The sequence below is a fragment of the Alexandromys fortis genome, unplaced genomic scaffold, assembly GCF_014885135.2.
Source record: "Alexandromys fortis isolate MF-2015 unplaced genomic scaffold, M_Fortis_MF-2015_v1.1 scaffold_3, whole genome shotgun sequence".
Taxonomy (NCBI): Eukaryota; Metazoa; Chordata; class Mammalia; order Rodentia; family Cricetidae; genus Alexandromys; species Alexandromys fortis.
This window is the reverse complement of record NW_026067909.1, coordinates 14,870,567-14,890,941: the sequence shown is the minus strand read 5'-3', so window position 1 is coordinate 14,890,941 and position 20,375 is coordinate 14,870,567. Positions and strand designations below refer to the sequence as shown.

The 20,375-nt window shown below is 49.9% G+C and overlaps 2 protein-coding genes across 4 annotated transcripts in view; one reads left to right on the top strand and one right to left on the bottom strand.

Moving 5' to 3' along the window:
- Sptbn2 (spectrin beta, non-erythrocytic 2) overlaps positions 1–14,905 on the bottom strand; it is a 42,242-nt gene extending 27,337 nt beyond the window's left edge. Inside the window, exons 1-7 of one of the 2 annotated variants that reach the window (XM_050137586.1) lie at positions 14,784–14,905; positions 8,425–8,603; positions 3,630–3,781; positions 3,061–3,234; positions 2,196–2,287; positions 1,987–2,067; positions 1,516–1,631 (exon numbers count right to left, since the gene is read on the bottom strand). In XM_050137586.1, coding sequence (XP_049993543.1) covers positions 1,516–1,631; positions 1,987–2,067; positions 2,196–2,287; positions 3,061–3,234; positions 3,630–3,781; positions 8,425–8,581 — 772 coding nt within the window. In that variant the 5' untranslated portion in view covers positions 8,582–8,603; positions 14,784–14,905. Of the gene's footprint in view, positions 1–1,515; positions 1,632–1,986; positions 2,068–2,195; positions 2,288–3,060; positions 3,235–3,629; positions 3,782–5,774; positions 6,180–8,424; positions 8,604–14,783 lie in introns of those variants that run through there. The other variant, XM_050137585.1, reaches the window with a different exon arrangement.
- The window catches only part of Top6bl (TOP6B like initiator of meiotic double strand breaks), a 113,707-nt gene continuing 99,655 nt past the window's right edge, over positions 6,324–20,375 (top strand). The window contains exons 1-4 of one of the 2 annotated variants that reach the window (XR_007590877.1): positions 6,324–6,548; positions 12,743–12,818; positions 12,972–13,082; positions 13,491–13,909. The gene's annotated coding sequence lies outside the window, so the exon portion shown is untranslated. Of the gene's footprint in view, positions 6,549–12,742; positions 12,819–12,971; positions 13,083–13,160 lie in introns of those variants that run through there. The other variant, XR_007590878.1, reaches the window with a different exon arrangement.

Genomic DNA, 20,375 nt, shown 5'->3' with positions numbered 1-20,375 from the left:
GAGAAACCCAGAGGCCCAGGAGACTTTCTACACAGTTCATGTGATGTACATTAAAGCAAGCATTCCTGACTGAGAGACAGTGGGGCAGGAACTACAAGCTAAGCCTCTTTTAGTACCATCTTGGGGCATGGTCACTGCTGTTGTTCCCAGTCTGGTTCCCAGGTTCAGCCATGGGTATTCCCAAGGAGGTAAATATCCTTTCAGACCAAGCATTCCCTCCACACAACCATAGCTGACGATGACGTGGGATCCCTGCACCATCTGACTTGGGCCACATTACTCCTCTCAAAGGCCAGACGAGGAGACTGGAAGCCCTTCACAGCCTTCAGGACACACCCACGCAAGCTGGAACTCCTAAAGTCACGTCAGTCAAGTCATGAGGGCCTTCCCTTTACTCCTTGTCCTGCAGAACAGCCATGCTTTGCAAATGTTCTCCAAAGAACTTTGCATTTAGTCTGCTTCTGTCTCTAAGTAACCAAGATACTCTGAATGACAGCTGGATGACATGCTTGTGATTCTGAACCAAGAGGGCTACGGGTGGGTGAAATCAGGGAATCAGGGAGAAAGAATCAAACCAGCCAGAAGAGCTAAGAAGGAAAGCTTCCAACAGGGGCTCGCAGTTGGCTCTCCTCCCTTTTCTGGCTGCACCCAGATGGCTCTGCCCTGCAGAAGCGGTGAGGAAACAGGCTCTAGGGCTGGTTTGAACCTGACTCGCAGCTGAACCAGGTCTATAACCTTCAGCAGGTCACCTGACCTTTAAAGGCTTCACCTCTTCTGTAAACTGAGGAGGATAATGGCAGAGGGCTGTCGTTAGGACAAGTAAAGTATGTGGCCCACAAGTAAAGTATGTGGCCGTAACAGGCCATTGCACCACAGGGACAATTGACCACGGGCCACTTCTTAGTGAGAACCAAAGGTTGTACAGCTTAACCAAAACCCTAGAATTTTAGAATAATTCAGAGATCACGGGAACCATAGTTCTCTCATTTTATTTTTAAAATTTTTATTTTTGTGGTGCTAGAGTGTGCACAAAGACCACTCTACCTCTGAGTTTCATTCCCCGCTCTGGTCTTCTCATTTTGGAGATGAGGAAACTAAACCAGGCTAAATGACTTTAAATCATACTGGTGCTCTGAGCCGAGACAGAACCTACAGCCCAGAGCTCTCTCTGAGTTGGGGCTTCCTTTATTCATACAAACTTTGTTTGTTTTGAGATAGAGTCTCATGTAGCCCAGGTTGTCCTCAAATTTAAGGAAGGCTGGCATTAAATTCTTTTTTTTTTTTTTTTTTTTTTTTTGGCCTTAAATTCTTAACCCTTCTCCCTTTGGCTGCTGAGTACTGGGATTGCAGGCATAAGCTAACATACAGGTACTTCCTTTTTTCAAGACACAACTTTCATACCACAAGGTTGTGACAGTCATTGCTGCTGCCTAATTCCAGAACATTTGCTGGTCCTCCCTGGCAGCCCCAATTTGCCCCTGTCTTCCCACACCTGACTGCAGAGCTCTGACCCACCTTCGGGATCCAGGAGCTTGGTCAGACCGAGTTCCTTTTCCGCCAGATTGAAAGCATTCTGCAGGTTGTAGTGTGCATTGCATTTCTTCAGGGACTCAAAATCCAGTAGGTCTGGCCTGGGGGTTGGGATGGGGGACAGAGCACACCAAAAGCATGTCAGAGCCTAAAGAAAAAGGTGTAAATACCCCAAGCCCACTCCTGGTATACCATCCTACTTCCTGACTCCGCTCCCACGTTCCTTCGCCTTCCTTCTTTTTAAGTCTGGGTTTCTTCTTAGGTAGCCTCGGCTGGCTTGGAAGTCACTCTGAGACCAGACTGGCCTTGGATTCGCTATTCTGCTTCTGCCCCCCAAAGACTGGAATTTCCCTTCATTTTCCCTCTATAGCCATGCTGTAACTCAGCCACTCTCCCGGCCTCTGCTGTGTGCTCCTGGGTCATGGACCCACGTGTTCACTAAACCTGTCTTCTCACCGGTGTTTATGCACGATGGCATTAAATGCCAGCCCATCTCTCCAACTGGTGGTAAAGTTGTGCACATTGACATTGGGATACCTATAAAGAGAAAACAGCGAGTGCTTCAGAGCCCTGGTCTGTGATACAAGGACATTGGGCAGGTTGTGAACCTGAGAGGCCATCTCAGTGTGGCCCACCCCTACGGCCATGCTCCTGGGCCTCCTCACCCTGCGGTCTTCATCTGGCACCACAGCAGCAGAGCGTCCTTAGCTGACTTCTTCTCTTTGTTGTCTTCTGTCTCCACACTGATGTCTTGGATCTGAGAAAGCAGCAAACAGGACTTTCACTCCCCAAGTGGTGTCTTGGTGATACCAAAGACACTCAGGGAAAGATCACAGAAAACTGATCTTTAGGAACGCTGAGTGATGGAACAGAACCTGGGCCCTTATTTTCTCAGCTAGTGACACACACTTTCAGGTCCAGGGGATTTGAAACAGGATATCAGTGGAGCGGAAGTGCCCACAAGTGAAGGGCGCTGGTTCTTCCAGGCGGAGAATATGAACAGGTGAATGGATGTTTTCTGAGAGCTTGTTTCCAAAGACAGAGCTGAAAGAGCTCTGCTCTGGGGGAAAGAGGGAATGTCAGAGGAGGTGAGACACTGAGATAGAGTGTAGCATGGAAAGTGACAAGCCCCTCCACCCCCCGCATGGATGTGCTTCAATGGCAAACTGCTCCAGAAAGTTCTATATGCTCAATTTTTAGATTTAATTATTATTTTACTTTTATGTATAGGGGTATTTTGCCTGTATGTTTGTCTGTGTATCATATGTGTATCCAGTGCTCTCAGAGGCCAGAAGAGGGCATCAGATCCCCTAGAACTGGAGTTAGAAGTGGTTGTGAGCTGCCATATGGGTGCTAGGAATTGAACCCAGGTCCTCTGGAAGAGCAGCCATTACAGTGCTTTGAATTCCTGGCCTATCTCTCCAGCCCCTTAATTTTTGTATTTATCTTGTCATGGACCATCAGTAACAGTGTGGGGGTATAAAGCTGGCTGGTACACAGCTCACACCTTAGATAACACCTGGAGGATACCTGGAATCGAAGGATGATGGTCCACACCAGCCCAAGAGTCAGACGGTGGTTTCCATCCACAATGTCATGGGAGCCCATGTTTTCCAAGTGTACTTTCTGCTCCTTCAGGAACTGCAGTGCTTTATCCACATTCTCCAGGCAGTGGATCCTCATTCGGCCCTTTGTGGGCTTTGGCTGTGGGCGGATGGAGGTACAGTGACATGGGGCCATGGTTCTCTTCCTCCCTAGCTTTCTCAGCAACCTGCCCCATACCTCCCATGATCTCCTGGGGCCAGGCCAGAGGCCTTGGAGCCCAAGCATGGTTATAGATGAGGCCTGGCAGATTAAGATTCCCAGGGGAATTAATTGCACCCAGAGAGGGTGGGAGAAGAAATGCTTTCAATGGGGGAACTGTTCCTGTCTTTGCAAAGCATGGCTTCCATGTAATTCATGCAGGAAAGCCTCTTGGAATGAGACCATCCTCTAGGCACAGGAGCCATGGATTTGCTCAGCTCTCTCTAACACCCCTCTGTGGTTTGCTCCCTTGCCAGTCTCCGAGAGGTTCCCTTCTGTCTGTTAGCCCAGCTCACCAGGGTCTCTCCCGAGAGCACCTCCAGGAGCCTCAGGAGGTTGCGCCCGTCCCGCAGGTCGCTGTACAGGTCTCCCACCCGGCATGTCACCCGGGCCAGGTGGGAGTTCACCCACTTGGTGAAGGTTTTCTTCTGCACGGCTTCGCGTTCATCTGCAGTGGCAAGAAGGCGTCATTTCTGTCCTTCGAGGACAGTAATGCTTGAGCTGGGTGTGGTGGCGCACACCTTTAAGCCAGGTGGATCTCTGTGAGTTGGAGACCAGCCTAGTCTACAGGGAGAGAGTTCCCAGACAGCCAAGGCTACACGGAGAAACCCTGTCTCTGGACTGGGCGGGGGTGGGGGGTGGAGAACAAGACAGACAAAAAGACCTTAAAAAGAAAGGATAGAAGAAACTGCCCAGGAAGGAGATGGGGTTAGGCTTCATGCTGTAACAGTGAACAAATACTGGACAACTTACTCAGTGCCTCAGTTTTTCCACTTGTAGGATGAGCATATTACTTCCTATTTTATTGAGTCATTACAGCAACTAAATGAGGTACTGGGATGATACACCTAGTGGGTGTCCAGTGCTATGTGGCTCCCTCCTGGGGAGCTTTGCTAAGGGCAAGCCTCCTTCTCCTTCAGATGTGGACAAGGGAGGGACTGGGTGGGTCTTTTAAGGCAACTCCCTGTTCCGGGTCCTGTACAGAAAAGGTAGGCGACTCCAACCAGAGGCAGGGTTGCACAGTTGGCTGTAGCAGATCTAGGCCTAGAACACCAATACCCCAAGATTCAGGAATAATTTATAAAAATTTAGTTTGGGCATGGTGGTACATGCCTTTAATCTTGGGAGGCAGAGGCAAGCCAAGCTCTGAATTCCAGACCAGACAGTGAGATCCTATCTCAAACAAAAACAAACAAACAAAGAAATAAGAACTTGCAAGTTCAAGGGAGCAAGGCAGGTGGAGTTGAGTGCTACCAGCCTTCAAGAAGGCAGGCGAGGCCAGGTCCCCAGGTCCCCGGGTCCTCAGGGGACTCCTAACAAGGGATGCTGTCAAGCTGCACAGGAAACTGATGATTAAAAGCTTCGTAAACGGAAAGGGAGAGAGTACACTCCGCACTGTAGCCACTCTGGAGGTCAGGAGTCGTGCCAGTCGCCCATAGGAAGCCCCATGTGGGTCTCAGCCCCTGTGTTAAGTGTGTACATCAGCTCCTCAGAAAGCCAATTTCACATTCCTGTGCACCTCCCCCGTAAAACAGTCACACCCCCATGTTGACAGAGGTTTCTGTCCCACCAGGTCCCCCAGATGTTCAGTTCCCAAAGACCATTGTCCCACACCACACCCAAGTCTATTCCTGACTTTCTCACCTCCAATTCCTGTGCCTATGCCAAACACAGGGTCCTAATCACCATATGGGACACCCCTAGTCCTTGTGGTGCCTATGGTGACTCTGGACCTCTTAGGGTCCCAGGTCCTAGATGAGTTGAGGGCAGAATCCAGGGAGACCTCCCTGACACTGGGCATGCTGGTGTGAGGCACACAGGTAGATTAAAAGTGGAAACAGTACCTAGAAAACCTGGTAAAACCAGGCATCAAAGTGTAGCATCACAAGACACCTACAACATCCCTAAACACACATACTGTGAAATAAGCTTATCTGAGCCAAGATGAACATTTCTGTTCAGATCTATGGGACCTGTGTGCAAACCTCTCCTTAGACACACTCCCCATTTTCTCCACATCTACCCTCCACAGCCATCCAGAAGCCCAGGAAAACACATAAAAAAGTTCTAGATCCTAGACCTCTAGACCACTCTTCTCTCCAGCATGGCCAAACTATGAGGGTGAGCCACCAGGAGAGACTGCTATGGCCTCTCTAGCGGATGACAGGAACCCAAAAGCTCCCTTCATCCTCATCACCTTTGCACCCAGCCGGGCACCTCAAGGTCACACCCCGTGTGCCACCCCCACCCCATCATCCAGTGTCCTTCAGTGGGATTCCAGTTCTCCATGCGATGATTCCCTCTAAGTTCCACCACGTTGTTGCTCAGCACAAACATCTGATTCACCGAAAGCATTAGGCATGGGTTTCTGGGCATGCTAGCTCTCCGTATCCCAGGTCCCCCTTGGCACAGCAGGCTCCCCTCTGCCCAGTGAAACTCACCTTGAAGCTGTTTGAAGCGTCCTTCCAGCACACTGGCATACAGAGCAGGATTGATGAAGGCAGCTGGCGAGAGCAGGACGCCCCCAGGGTTCTGAGACCCCTCCACAGCCTCATAGTAAAACTCGTCAGCCCCGTTCAGGCCGTTTCCATGTACCCTGCCCACTCCGTTCGCACTCATGGTGCCTGCTGCCTCCTACTCAGCCTGTGGCCCAGAGTCCATGCTCCCCTGCCAGGGCAGGGCCAAGAGTGTGTCCCCTGAGCCTGTGCTGGTGGGGTCCAGAAAAAGGCTTCCGTACCTGGTGGGGTGGAGTTGTTTCAAGGATGCCGGGAGTTTCAAGGAGTGGGGGAAAGTTATGGGATGCCTGAGCTTCTGAGACAGTAGGGCACACCTGGTTGTGGGGAGAGGAGACAGAGCAGCTCCAGACAAACAGGTCGGACAGTGGCGGGGGAGGGGCAGGCTGCTCTGGAGGTGGAGCCAGTTAGGGTTTGGCCAGGCCCTGCAGGGGCGGAGGCGGGAGTTGCCAGCACCCAGAGACCTGCTCGTCAGGCCACTAGTTGCCCAAGACTAGGGAAAACCTGCCAGAGGGGGCCCCAAAGCAAACCCATGTTTTCAGAAGGTCTGCAATGGGTAGACCTCTCTAGGCATTGCCGGGTGGGCTTGCTTCAGGACGCCTGAACTTTGATCTCAGCCCTGAGAGCAGAGAAACACAGGAACAAGGAGATCCTGAAAGTGGAGCCAGGTGTGCTGGAGTTGACTTCTGTGGCCTCTGGGGAGTAAGTATTGTGACTGTCCTCCACTGTCAAGCCCCTTTCCTTTGTCCACCAGCCTCCTCAGTCAACATCCCAGCCCCCATACACCGAATATTGGGCACATCTATCAGATGCCCTTCCTACCTCTTCCTGGGCCTCTGCTTTTGTCACTGGCAGCCTACACTTGTTCCGCCTAGTCGTTTAGGATTTATTTGGCACCTACTGAGTGAGTGGCACTGTGCAGAGCAGAGCCCATTCAGTGATGCCTCTTGAGAGGAGCCCAGCCTTGAGCGGGGGATAAACACTCCACAGGAACACTGAGTGGTGTGTGTGTGTGTGTGTGTGTGTGTGTGTGTGTGTGTGCATATGGTGACGACAGTTCTGATTGGCGCCGGTCTTGTGCGCACAGTTTGACCATATTGGGACGTATGTGTTAAATGTTCAGGCATGGTAGCAGTACTGGGTGGCATGTGGCATGCTTACAGACATGGTGAGAGCTCTGAATGGCAGCTGTCATATGAGCTAGACTTGGAAACTTTACTAGGTGGCATGAAGCATGTGTGCATAGATATAATGAGCACATTGGTTGGCGTGTGACCTGTACAGACACAGTGACATTCTGGAAGGTATATATCATTGCAGATATCATGAGAGTTTTGGGTAGCATGTGCACAATGACATCAATGATAGTACCAGAGGATACACAAATCTAAAACCAGGGAACCAGGCACACTTCACCATACCCCACATTTCTTGTCTTCCCTGAACTACTAAAGTGCCTGTATGAGTGTTTCATCAGTCAGTTTTCAGTCCCAGTCAGGAAGATGCCAGGAGAGAGTGACCCATGAACCCCACAAGCTGTAGCCATTTTCTGGCGCTGGGAGGGCAGAGTAGGATTTCCTGGGAAAGCTTCTGAGAACCCTAAGTTCTGGACCCTCTGTCTAGAGGCTCTCAAGTTCATCCTTCTGGAGAACCTACACTTGTAAAAATCATCAAGGCCTCCAAATCTCTTCTGCTGGGAGCCACCCCGCAGGAAGATCACCCCTTAAGTGGAAGTAATCTCTCATATTGGAACTGGCTGGGCCACGGGCAGGTCAGGAGCTATGAAGAGGGAGGGATGAACGTGGAAGGCAGATTGGGTGGGTGGCCTTAGGGTGTGTGGGTGACTCAATCCCAAAACAGCCACTGGCTGGTGGTGTCAGGTGGCAGCTGTACTCTTGTTGCCATGACCACCCCCCACCCTCAATGCAGGGAGGCCTGTCAGACAGGTTTGTTTGTGCCCAGCACAGCCAAGAGGAGAGTCCTGGCCATAGGGAGGGCAGGGGTTGAGGTGGGGTGGGCGGAGAGCAAACCCTGGGAGAATGGGAGGGTGGCAGCTGAAAGAACTGCTCCAGGGAACAGGTAAATAAATAGGAGTGACAGGCAGCAAGTAGAAGGAACAGGTGGGGAGGGAGCCAGGAAGATAATGGGGCCGGACAGGGAACAGGTGTGGGAAGTGACAGTCGAAATAAGGGAAGGCACATTGGGAGGGAAGGTGAGGGAGAGGTGGATGGGACAGAAATGACAAGCAGAGTAAAAAGCAAAGCACTGTGGGGACAGAGACCTGACTCAGGGCTTAGGTCATGAAAGGAAGCTCATCCACGCAGCTGGTCACTCCCAGGGTTAATGTGAGTGGCATCTCCAAGTTAGGGAAGAAGGGAGCTAAGCAATACTGTTCAGTGCATGAAGTTTGACCTTGAGGTTGGACTTGGGGACCAGGGGTCCGTATCTGTTGCTTCAGAGCAGCAACTTAGAAAACAAAGTCAGTCATCCCATAAAGACAGAAGATTCTCCCTTCCGAGCTCATAAACCCACCTCCACCCATCTCATCACCTCCCTGCCCCTCCCTGCCTTTCCTTACCTGCCAGGGCCTTGATTCTGGACCTCTCAAAGAGGCGGGCTGAACTGCTGTCATTGTCCCAATCTGAGTCGGGCAGATCCCAGCGGTTGTTGATGTCACTATACTGGCCCTGGATCTCCAAGCTGTCGAAGTCTGTGGGTGACAGAGTGCTGCTCATGGTGGTGGGTGGCTTCCTGTTCCTACAAGAAGACGCGGCTTGTGAAGAGCACTGGGGGTGCTGAGCCTGCCACTCACCTGCCCTTCCCTTCCTTCCTTCCTTCCTTCCTTCCTTCCTTCCTTCCTTCCTTCCTTCCTTCCTTCCTTCTTTCTTCTTCTTCTTCTTTTTTTTTTTTCAGACAGGTTTCTCTGTATAACAGTACTGGCTGTCCTGGAACTTGTTTTGTAGACCAGGCTGGCCTCAAACTCGGAGATCTACCTGTCTCTGCCTCCCAAGTGCTGGGATTAAAGGTGTCTGCTACCACCACCAGGCAAGTACTAGGTTTTGAAGTAAGGTTCTTCCTAAATTTTTAAAAAAGAGGATCTTGCTCCCCTCAATAAATAAACAGATAAATAAATAAATGAAGCCAGCACTCAGGAGACAGAGGCAGGCAGATCTCTGAGTTTGAGGCCAGCTTGCTCTACAGGGCAAGTTCCAGGACAGCCAGAGCTACTTGGAGAAACCCTGTCTTGAAAAAGATTTTTTAAATTTTGTTTTATGGCATAGATTTTTTTAAATATTTTATTTATTTTATTATGTATACAATAGTCTATCTGTGTGTATGTCTGCAGGCCAGAAGAGGGCACCAGACCTCATTACAGATGGTTGTGAGCCACCATGTGGTTGCTGGGAATTGAACTTAGGACCTTTGGAAGAGCAGGCAATGCTCTTAACCACTGAGCCATCTCTCCAGCCCGGGCATGGATGTTTTGATGCATATATATATTACATGTACCAGATGTTTGCCTGGTACCCAGAGAGGCCAGAAAAGGATGCAGAATTGAAATTATAGATAGTTGTAAACCGCCATGTGGGTGCTGGGAATTGAACCTGGGTCCTCTGTGAAAAACACCACTGCTTTTAACCAGCAAGCCATCTTTCCAGCCCCTCTAACTCTTCTTCATAGCATCTGGTACAGAGAATATTATTAACATCTCCCAGACCATCCTGGGGCCCTTTAGCAGTGGCCTGAGGGATCAGCACTCAACCCAGCCTCAGTGGTCTAGGCTATGGTATCTGGATCGTGTATACTTGCCAGTACTATTTATGACCTTAACTTAAGCAAACACACTCTGTCCTCAAATGAGCTTCAGATTAGCTGCTGGGGATTTTTTTTGAAAGTCTGTAAGGTCCAAAGTTCTGGTGTAAAACAACATTTACTAGCCACTCAAGAGAATGGGGGGTAGAAAGTTGTAACTTTAACAGAACTCTAAATCCCACATTTTTCATTTTCCTAATACCTCTTCATCACAAGACAGTTTAAACTCATGAACTACTTCATCTGGTGGTGGTGGCCCATGCCTTTAATCCCAGCACTCAGGTATAGTGATGCTTCATTTGTATTTTAATAAAGCCTGCCTGAAGATCAGAGAGTAAAACAGCTACCCTGATCAGCCTTACAGACCAGGTAGTGGTGACACACACCTTTAATCCCAGTGGCCACACTAGTTTGCCATAGAAACTAGGTGTTAGTGGTACACGCCTTTAATCCCAGTGCTAGAGAGGAATATAAAACGGGAGAAGACAGCTCTCAGGCTCAGTCTCTTTCTGAGATTCCTGGAGGCAGGATCACCATTTCTTTCAGCAAGAGCTAAGAGCCAGTGGCTGGCTGTTTTGCTTTTCTGACCTTCAGGTTGAACCCCAATATCTGTCTCTGAGTTTTCATTAATCATGCTACACTCAGGAGGCTGTGACAGGTGGATCTCTGTGAGTTCGAGGCCAGTCCGGTCTACGTAGTGAGTTCCAGGACAGTCAACGCTATTATACAGAGAAACTCTGTTTCGGGAAAAAAATACCTGATCTGGGAAGGAAGGAGGTGAGGAAAACTTCTGTGGTTTGAAGGCTGGATGGTAAAGTTTTAGGTGGGTAGAAGTGTGTGTGCACATGAGCACACAAAGGCAGAACTTAGCTACTATGGTTAGCTGGTTCCGAAGGTGCCCTCCTTGAGGTTGGGTAGCGCCCCACACCAGCGCTTTTCTGGGAGTGACATGAAGGAGGTGTGTTCTAGTTTCCTTTCAGTTGCTGTCCTAAGATCTTCTGAGGATTTATTTGGCTTATACTCTCAAGTCGCAGTTCATCACTGAGGGAAGGCAAGGCAGCAATGGAAGCAGGGGAAGCAGAAACCACAGAGGGATGCCCTGCTAGCTGGCTTCCTTTTAGAAACATGCTTAGTTGTTTTTTTTTTTTTAAATACACCCCAGGGCCCCCTTCTCAGGGAATGGTGCTGCCCACAGTGGACTGGAGCCTCTTACATCAACTAACAATCTAGACATTTCCCACAGGCATGGCCACAGGCCCATCTCCTCCGGACAACTTGTTAATGGAGACTCTCCTCTCAGATGACTCTAGGCTTTATCACACGGACAGTTTAAACTGACTAGTCCAAGCAGTGAAGACTTCCGTCCTGCTCCGATTACTTCTCTACTCCCTTAGTGATCCTTCCTCCTCTGCGCTTCACTCAGCCCTGTGGATACAGCTATCACACATTCACGACACGACCGTCAGTTGTGTGTGTGTGTCTCTGCTTGTTCCTCTTTAACTCCTTGAGAGCAGGGGTAGTTCTCGTTCTCTCTCTCTCTCTCTCTCTCTCTCTCTCTCTCTCTCTCTCTCTCTCTCTCTCTCCTTTCTGGGTCCAGAAGAATAGCTATTCAATAAAGAGATATCATATGAATTCATCATAATTCCTATTTTGGCCATTGAATCAATGTCTTTCTTAGGGATGAAGAAAACACTCATGCAAAGAATGGAGACGGGAGAGAAGACCTGTTTCTCAGGTGGAGGACTTTTAGGCCTCTAGTCCCTAGATTTAGTCGTTCATTACCCTATAGATGAGCAAGGGGTTTAATTTCCACTGGTCTAGGGCTCCTTTCCCATCATTTCCACCAACAGAGCCATTGGATTTGCTCTGTAAATATTTATATGAAACTAAATTGTAGGGCAGAGTTGAGTCACCCTGAGCAAAGAACACTATAAGCCAGGCATGACCTGCGCCAGTCAGCTAACAGTTTTAGCTTCTGAACAAGAAAACAGAATCTGACTAGAAGCACTAGCCTTGGCCCTGCTCTGTGTGTGGAGTTAAAATCTCCTCACCAGCAGTCCTTGTCAGTTCAGCTGAAGGAAGGGCATTAGAACCCAAACAATCTCTCCACAGACCCCAGCAAAAGCACCCCCATATGACACCCAGCTTCCCCTCATTATTTTATTATACTATTTTCCTTCTATAGGAAAAACCTCACTACAATCCCATCCCTGTGCCTTGACAGTCAGTTTCTCTAGCTCTGGACCCCCTTCATCTTGTACAATATGTTTTCTGTGCTCCAACAGCTGCCAGCTCCAGGGTCTGAAAGTTTTCTGCCTGAGATTTCTCTACCCAGACCATCCCTTACATAGGACCTGGGTTCCTGTGCTCAGTCTTCCAGCAAACCTCCATCCACATGACTGTGGAGAATCCTCAATTTTCTTCTTCAAGGATTCCTGAACTCCAGCGGAAGGAAGGTGCCACCATTAATCCAGATTACAGTTCTGCATTCCCTCATTCTTAGCCACTGACCTCAGCCAGGCCCAAGAGGCTTATGTGGTTAGAATCAGGCTAGCAGTACCTCCCATTAGCTTCAGGCTGGAGCTTTGCTACAACACAGGCTCTGCTTAGCTAGGGGCTGGTCCCGAGTCATCGGGGTCCCCTCTCACTTTCCTCCACTGGCACTGGTTTGAAAAGCTAGAGGCCCTATTTCCTGCCCTGTCTTGTCCTCCTATTCCTCTTCTCTCCACATCCTGCTCCAATTACTTCTCTACCCCCTTAGTGATCCTCCTCCTCTGTGCTTCACTCAGCCCTGTGTATACAGCTATTACACATTACAGTGCTTATCACATTCACGACACGTCAGTTGTGTGTGTGTGTCTGCTTGTTCCTCTTTAACTCCTTGAGAGCAGGGGTAGCGCTCTCTCTCTCTCTCTCTCTCTCTCTCTCTCTCTCTCTCTCTCTCTGTGTGTGTGTGTGTCTGTCTGTCTGTCTGTCTGTCTGTCTCTCACTTCTCTCTGGGCCCAGCAGAATATGTATTAAAGAGACATCACATGAATTCATCATAATTCCTATTTTGGCCAATGAATCAATGTCTTTCTTAGGGATGAAGAAAACACTCATGCAAAGAATGGAGACGGGAGGAGAAAAGACCTGTTTCTCAGCTGGAGGACTTTCAAGGTAAGCACTAGCAGGGGACTAAGGAGTCACAAATACAGATCACATGACCTGAGTGCTGGGCCACTGGAACAGATCACTGCCTCCCTCAATACCTATTTCTGGTTTGGCAGATCTGGAATGGGCTGGGACTTTGCATATCTAACTCATTCCCAGGTGGCCCAAAAGATGCTGACGAAAGGCGCTCACTCAGAGGGCCACTGACCAAGCCTGCAGCTGCAACTCCTTCGGGCAGCTCCGAGGACTGAAAAGCACAGAGTTCCGGGGGTGAGTATGACTGTGGATGACTTCTAAGTACGTGCAGGTCTTATCCAGAGCTAAACTAAAATACCTCTTCCCTCTCAGGGCAGCAACCCCAGCCCCAGCCGCGACAGAGCAAAAGCAAAGCGGAAGTGTGCTCTAGAACTAATCAAACTGAACTGATTCCGAGAGGAAGGAGGGCAGGGCTGGACAGCCTTGGGAAGCCGGGGCTGAATAAATGACCAGAGGCTGAACAATACATTAGGACAGATAGGGACTTGAGCGAAATAAAAATCTCATCTGACTCAAAGTATAAATAGATGGATTGGCAGGGAGAGAAAGGGGGAAAGAGTCACAGTGAGATGCGGGGTGCTTAAGAAAGCAGGAGAAAGACAGAAAAGAGAAGAAAGAAAAATAAACCCTGATCTTTCCCAGGCAGTGTTCCTGATGAAGCTCAGGGCTCTGCTAGGAGGGAATGGGGAGCCAGGCTGAAGACGCGCGGATGTTTTCATTTTCTCCTTTGGAATCTGCTGTTTAGGCTGAGCTTGGTGCTGCACACCTGTAATCCCAGCACCCAGAAACTGGCAGGAAGATCACCTGGCCTAAAACCCAAATAAATAAAAAAATCCTCCACCCCGGACATAATTATTCAGACTCATTTCCCCTCCTTACCACCACCTTCCCCACGCTTGAGCTTACATCAGTTTCTTAACCAGAAAAGTCTACGCTCCATTTTAGCTCTTCCCTCACCACTGATCCCGTCCTACTCTTCTCAACATGCCAAGAGGTGGTTGCCCCACGCTCTAACTGAGATACACACAAACACATCTGGAACTCACTCTGCTCTCTTCACCTTCAAGAGAAACCGGGTTGTGGATACCGACCGGCAATGCCTACAAACCCAGGCTCTGAAGACTGGAATTGTAATGGGGACAGCAGCTGAGAAACAGCCCACGGAGAATCACGTTAGAACAGGGGCAAGCCTCCATGTCAGACAAGCATGCAGTGTCATGAGGATTCTGGGGTGCAGTAGGCTGGAGTCAGAGTGGATGGTATAAACGGATGGTGGAGCTGGAACTGAAACCCCAGTCAGGCAGCTGTCATAGGCAGACTTCACTGCCCTGTAAATGTAGAGCCCCAGAAATACCTTACACAACGCTTCCTCATGGCCTGAAGGATTCATCCTCTCTAGCAACTACAGTCATCTCCACCAAACCGTGTCCACCTCTCATACCCATGCGAGACCTAAAGGGCAGCATGGAGCTAGCTACCACAGAGGTGAGGAGAAGCCCACGAAGCCTCAAAGCCAGTTACCAATAAGCTGCGGAGCTGGAGGAAGCTGGGTATTCACAGGCCCCGGACAGACAGATCCGAGCACGTTCCCAGTCCCCCGACCGGCGCCGGCTGGTCCCCGCAGGAACCACCGCACCAGAAAAAGCCGGCGCTGCCAGACGCGCTCCGAGCCCAGGCGACCCCGATCCATCAGCGCGCCTGTCAGCTCAACTCTTCCAGACTCTTCTCTGCGCTCCAGAGATGTCCGCGTGCCCCAAGCCTCCACCCCCACTGTCTTCAGTGGTACCTGGCTGGCCCGCACAGAACCCGGGCACTCGGCGTCGCATCCTCCCTCCTGGGGTTCCCAGGACCGACCCCAACGCCTGCATGCAGTCGCACAAAGCGCGCCTCCTTGCCGGCCGGGACAAAGCGGGCCGGGGCGCCGGAGGCACCTACCTGGGTGCAGAGCGCCTGCCGGGTAGCGGGAGCGCGGCTGGCCGGGGCGCACTGGTCGGCGCCGCGCCCACAGCCGGGTCGCGAGGGGTGGCTGCGGGCGGTCACAGGCGGCGGCGGCGGCGGGGCGCACGGCAGGCGGGCGCTGTCACAGGGCGCGAGCGGCGCGGGGGGCGCGCGGGGCCGGCGGCCGCGGGGCGCGTGGCGGCTGCGCGCGGGCGCGAGCGGCGGGACTGCGGCGCCGCGGAAGGAGGACAATAGCCTCCCCCTGCCGCAGGCCGCCGGCTCCCGCGGGAGGCCCGGGACCATCTGGAGCTCGCCGGCCCCGCGGGGCTTGGGGCGGGGCGCGAGGCACCCCCTCCCCGCCCGGCGCCATGGCAACCGCGGCCCCTCTCGGTTCCTACTGTGGTTCCCCGGCCGAGGGTCGCTGACCTTCCCCGGGGCAAATTCAGGACGGCCGCTCCTCTGCCGGCTCCCGACCCCCCACGGTCTTCCGCGTGGATGCCCTGCTTGACCCCCACCTTCCGGTCTTTGCCTACCCCGCGACGCCCTTGGGCGTCTGGGTACCACCCACAGTTAACGGGGCTCATTCTTCCCAGTTTGGACATTGCACCTTTGTTTCTGATGCCCCTTTGCCAGGGTGCACAGCCCTTTTTAATGTCACTCACCTCCGAGGTTTCCCCGAGATGCGGCCTCCGTTTCCTTTTCAAAAGTCCCTTTTTGGGCACCTCCAGGCCATCTCGCTTAAGCGTTTCTCTCTGCCTTGCCCCCTTTCTCTCGTCCTCCTTCCGGCAGGTAGGCTGGCCCGCTTTCCAAAAGCATCTCCATGGTGCTCCTGGAGATTTGCCTTCTCACAAATCAGATTCTCGGAACCGTCATCACAGCGGCTCCTCAGCTCCTCTCATTTATCAACCAGGAGAATTCTGCCCGAGTCCCTGTCTTAAGGGGGTTGGGGGCAGGGATGGGCATTTCTAGGCCTGGCACGGGTTTCTTCTTGGTTTATTAGCAGCTGAGTGGTCTACGGTTTAATGGCATTCACCAAGGTGAGCTGCTATCTGCTTAGGAGAGGAAGGAAATATGCCCAAATCAGAGCAAATGCACAGAGTGGGTGCTCTCAGTGGGTGCTAAAAGTGCGTTATGTCATGTGACACTCCCACCCCCACTCCAGCTCTGAAAGTACTGTTCTTCCAGATTGGAGAGCTAAGCTCAGGGAGGAACCAGAAGGAGGAAAAGAAAAAAAGAAAAAGAAAAAAAAAAAAAAAACACCAAAAAAACCAGGATGGATTTCGCAGAGGCTTTGGGTTATATACTCCAGAGGAGAGGGAGGCCCCTTCAAACCTGGGAAATGTCTGACATGGACAAGTAAGGACAACAAAAGAATGTTCTTTCAGTGAATTATTGGATTTAAGGTTTAATAATGGCTTTATTGTTAGCCAAATTTTAGCAATTTTGTTTTTTTCTGAAAGTGTATGCATAACTAAGACAGCCGCATGTGTGCCTTTCACAAGACAAAATCATTGTGTTAAATGTACTTCTAAAAATCTGAACATTTGCGTCTGTCTGGCCTTGGTTTTCCTCACAGGTAAAATGAGTGGGGAGAGGGATTGGGGAGTTTTGTTGAAGACTGAGATTCTACCGTTAAACTGGAATTTAGCCTTCTCTGGAATAGCTCACTGTGAACTGTTATTCAGGGTATTTATGATTTTCTTTTTTTAAAAAATCAGTCACTTGTGTTGGATTGCTACACCTTTAATCCCAGCACTCGGGGGAGGCAGAGGCAGACAAATTTGTGAGAGTTCAAAGCCAGCCTGTTCAACAAGGGAGTTCCAGGCCAGTCAGGACTACAAACAAAATGAGAAAAACCCACCTCACTCTCCTTCAAGCAATGGAGTCAAGAGAGGACATAGACTTCTGTCCCCAGAGGTCAGAGTATATGGATGTTCAGGAAGAAAGAGGCCAACGTGTACATAATGGTCATTATGGAGACTTCAACAGGGACATTAAAGTTGATTATGAAATGGGAATTAGCTGACCAACAAACAAACTGGAACCATTTATTGCCACTGCTCAGGATTATGGGACCTGAGGTCTCAGTGACAACATGTTAGATCGTGGCCATTTGGAGTTACTAGGTCTTGTGATTGACATAAACAATAGCTTTTGTAGATTAATTTCCCAATTTAAGCAATGTAAATCTTTCAAAAACCCTTGTAAGACAAACATTCTAACTTTCACCCTTAATTTATTGAGGAGCAAAATGCTGTTCAGACACCTAAGTGGATGTCCATGTTAACAGAATTAACTCATGGAAAGACTCCTTATCTTCTAACTCCTAGTCTGTTCAGAGGAAGAGTAGGCAGAGTAATTAAAAGGCATAGATTTGGGATCTGGGGTAGCTCAGAGGTAGATCCCTTGCCTAGCACGCACAAGGCCTTGGGTTTAATCCTGAGCACCAGGGGGTGAGGAAGAAAGGCCGCAAGGGTTTTAGAGTTAGGACCCCTGAGGTGACTGTCTAGTTAGGAGGTGTGAGTGGGGGTTCACACGTGTAATTCAAGCACTCTGGAGGCTGTATCTACAACAGCCTGGACTACAGAGTGAAACTGTGTCTCAAAATAAATAGATAAATAAAATCTAGTTTTGTTGTAGGACCTTAAATCTGCCCTTCCTTTCTTTGCAACTGAGTCTCCTCACCTGTAAGATGTGGGGACCGAGTGAATTATTGCAGTAAGTACTAGTCCAGCATCCCCCCCATAGTAAGTGAATTATTGCAGTAAGTACTAGTCCAGCATCCCCCTGTAGTAAGCACTCAGTTCATGGCAGCCATTATCTTCCCACATTCCTACTTCACTGCACTGTTTCCCAAATTGGAAAGCAAGCATGCTCAGTCAAGGGACTGCTGAGATCACCGTCTCAGCTCTGCGCCTGGGTTGCTCTGGAAACTTGGTATTTTGCACGGTAGTGAATCAGTGCGGTCAATGACAAAGAGAACCTCTGCCTCCTTTTCCTGTGCGTTGCCAAAGTGAATGGAATGATACCCACCAGGCACGCTGAGCTGCTCAGAGGATTCGAATTTCCTGCTCAGGCTAAGCACGATTCATAGGAAGAGCTTGGCTGTGCTGTCACAGCTAGAGCTGGAAATGAATCTTCAGCTCTCTGTGCCATGGAAGAGGTGTCTCCCTTCTTCCGGCTGAGACTCATTCTTCTGGTTCTGCTGTAGGTCACATCCCTCCCAACCCTCATGGCCCTCGCTTCTGGTGACCATTTAAACATGCTTGATCATCTACCAGATTAAATTAAAAGCAGGATTTTTTTTTTTTTTTTTTTTTAGACAGGGTTTCTCTGTAGCTTTGGAGCCTATCCTGGAACTAGCTCTTGTAGACCAGGCTGGCCTCGAACTCACAGAGATCCGCCTGCTTCTGCCTCCCGAGTGCTGGGATTAAAGGTGTGCGCCACCACCGCCCAGCCAAAGCAGGAAATCTTGATACCCTGTACGCATCGTTATCATCTTGCCCTCCTCCTTCCTTTTGTTGGCACAGAACCCATAGCGTGTGCTTGCTTGGCTAGTATTACACCCTGAGATACACACAGCCTTCTTGAGTCATCTGCCCCATTAGCTCCTTCCTCACCTCAATCAAGCATTCATTCAAAGGTTGTGACTTAGTATGTGCCAGGTACTGTGCTAGGGTCTTGGGACCCCCTGGTGGGGATCATGGACAGTAATAAAAGGATTGCTCAGTTATAACCACCAATTACAATCAGTGTCATGAATGGAAACTTCAGAGGTTATAAGAGAGTTTAACAGAGAGCAGTAACCTGTGAAAGAGAGGACGAAAGGAGATTGGCTCAGGACACATCACCTGAGTTTGAAGCTGGTTTTGAGAAGCACCGACAAGTCAGAGAATGGGGAGCGGTGATAGCAGTTGCTAACATTAGTTGGAGACTATTTCTTGCAGATTAACCCAACCTCTCCCCTTTCTTTCTGTCTTCTTTCTCCCAGAGTCTCGTTACGTAGCCATGGCCAGCCTGGAACTAACTAGCTGACTATGTAGACCAAGCTGTTCCCCACCCCCAACTTGCTATGATTTGCCTGCTTCAGCTTTCTGAATCTTACTTAATTTTTTAAAGGCATTTTGTATTTTATATGCATAAGTGTTTCCCCTGCATGTACATATTTGTGCCTAGTGCCCACAGAGGCCAGTAGGTGTTGGATCTCCTGGAACTGGAGTTACAGATGGTGCTGAGCTGCCAGGTAGGGGACTGGGAACCAAATCTTTGTCCCCTGCAAGAGCGACAGGTGCTCTTAAACCCTGAGCCATCACCCTTATTTAACTCCTTTAGGAACATGGAGAGGTAAACATTAAGCCATTTCACAGATAAAAAGGTAGAGACATTGCTAGAACACCTTACCTAAGATCCCTGGGATGGGAAGGGATAGAGCTGGGGTTTTAACAGAGATATCTATAGCATATAAAGAATTTTTTTTATTTTTCACCTTTAGTGCCCTGGAGATTATTGAAACAGGGAAGTCAAATGGGTGACTTTGTTTTTCAAATAGGCTAGCTGGTGTGTGGGGAGGTGGCCGAAAGGGTGGCTGCGTGGAAGAGAAGCCAGTAAGGACGGGACAGTGGGGCTGGGGAGAGAGAAGACGGTAGCCAAAACTCAGGCGGTGCCAGGGGAAACACAAGTGCAGAGTTAGGGAAACCTGGTAAGATGTGGGCAGAAATGAATGTCACACAGCTCTGTTGGAGAAGAAAAGGGTTTGTGAAGAATTTAATGAAGAGGAGGGATGGCCAAGTTAAAAGAGAGGAGGCTATTGTTTTGGAACCTTGGGTTGGAAGTATCTTTGAGTCAAGTGGAGATATTGGTTAGTAGTTACGCATGGGTTGGAGTCACCTGCCTTTAGGAAACCCATTTGAAAGACATCAGTGTAGAGATGGAAGGTGAGAGATGCTTTGAAGTGATTGATTTAATGCACACGTGGTCACACATTTTCACGTGATCTTCCCACCCAAACCTGGTCACACCGCATATCAGAAAGTAGCACCTCCTCCTTTCACTCGCTCAATCCATCCTCTTTTGTCTCTAACATCCCATATTGAATTCACTTCAATCTCCTTGTGTTTCTTCCATGTGTGTGGAGGCCAGGAGTTGACAGTGGGTTCCCTCCTCATTCATTTCAATCTCCATGTGCTCCGTGCGTGCATGTGTGTGTGTAGGCCAGGAGTTGGACAGTGGGTTCCCTCTTTTTTTTTTTTTTTTCGAGACAGTGTTTCTCTGTGGCTTTGGAGCCTGTCCTGGAACTTGCTCTTGTAGACCAGGCTGCCTCAAACTCAGAGATCCGCCTGCCTCTGCTTCCCGAGTGCTGGGATTAAAGGCACGCGCCATCACCGCCCGGCGAGTTCCCTCTTTTTTTTTTTAATTTATTTATTTATTTGTTGAAGATTTCTGTCTCTTGCCCGCCACTGCCTCCCATTTCCCTCCTCCTCCCCCAAAAAAGTCCCCCTCCCTCATCAGCCCAAAGATCAATCAGGGTCCCTGCCCTGTGGGAAGTCCAAGGACCACCCACCTCCATCCAGGTCTAGTAAGGTGAGCATC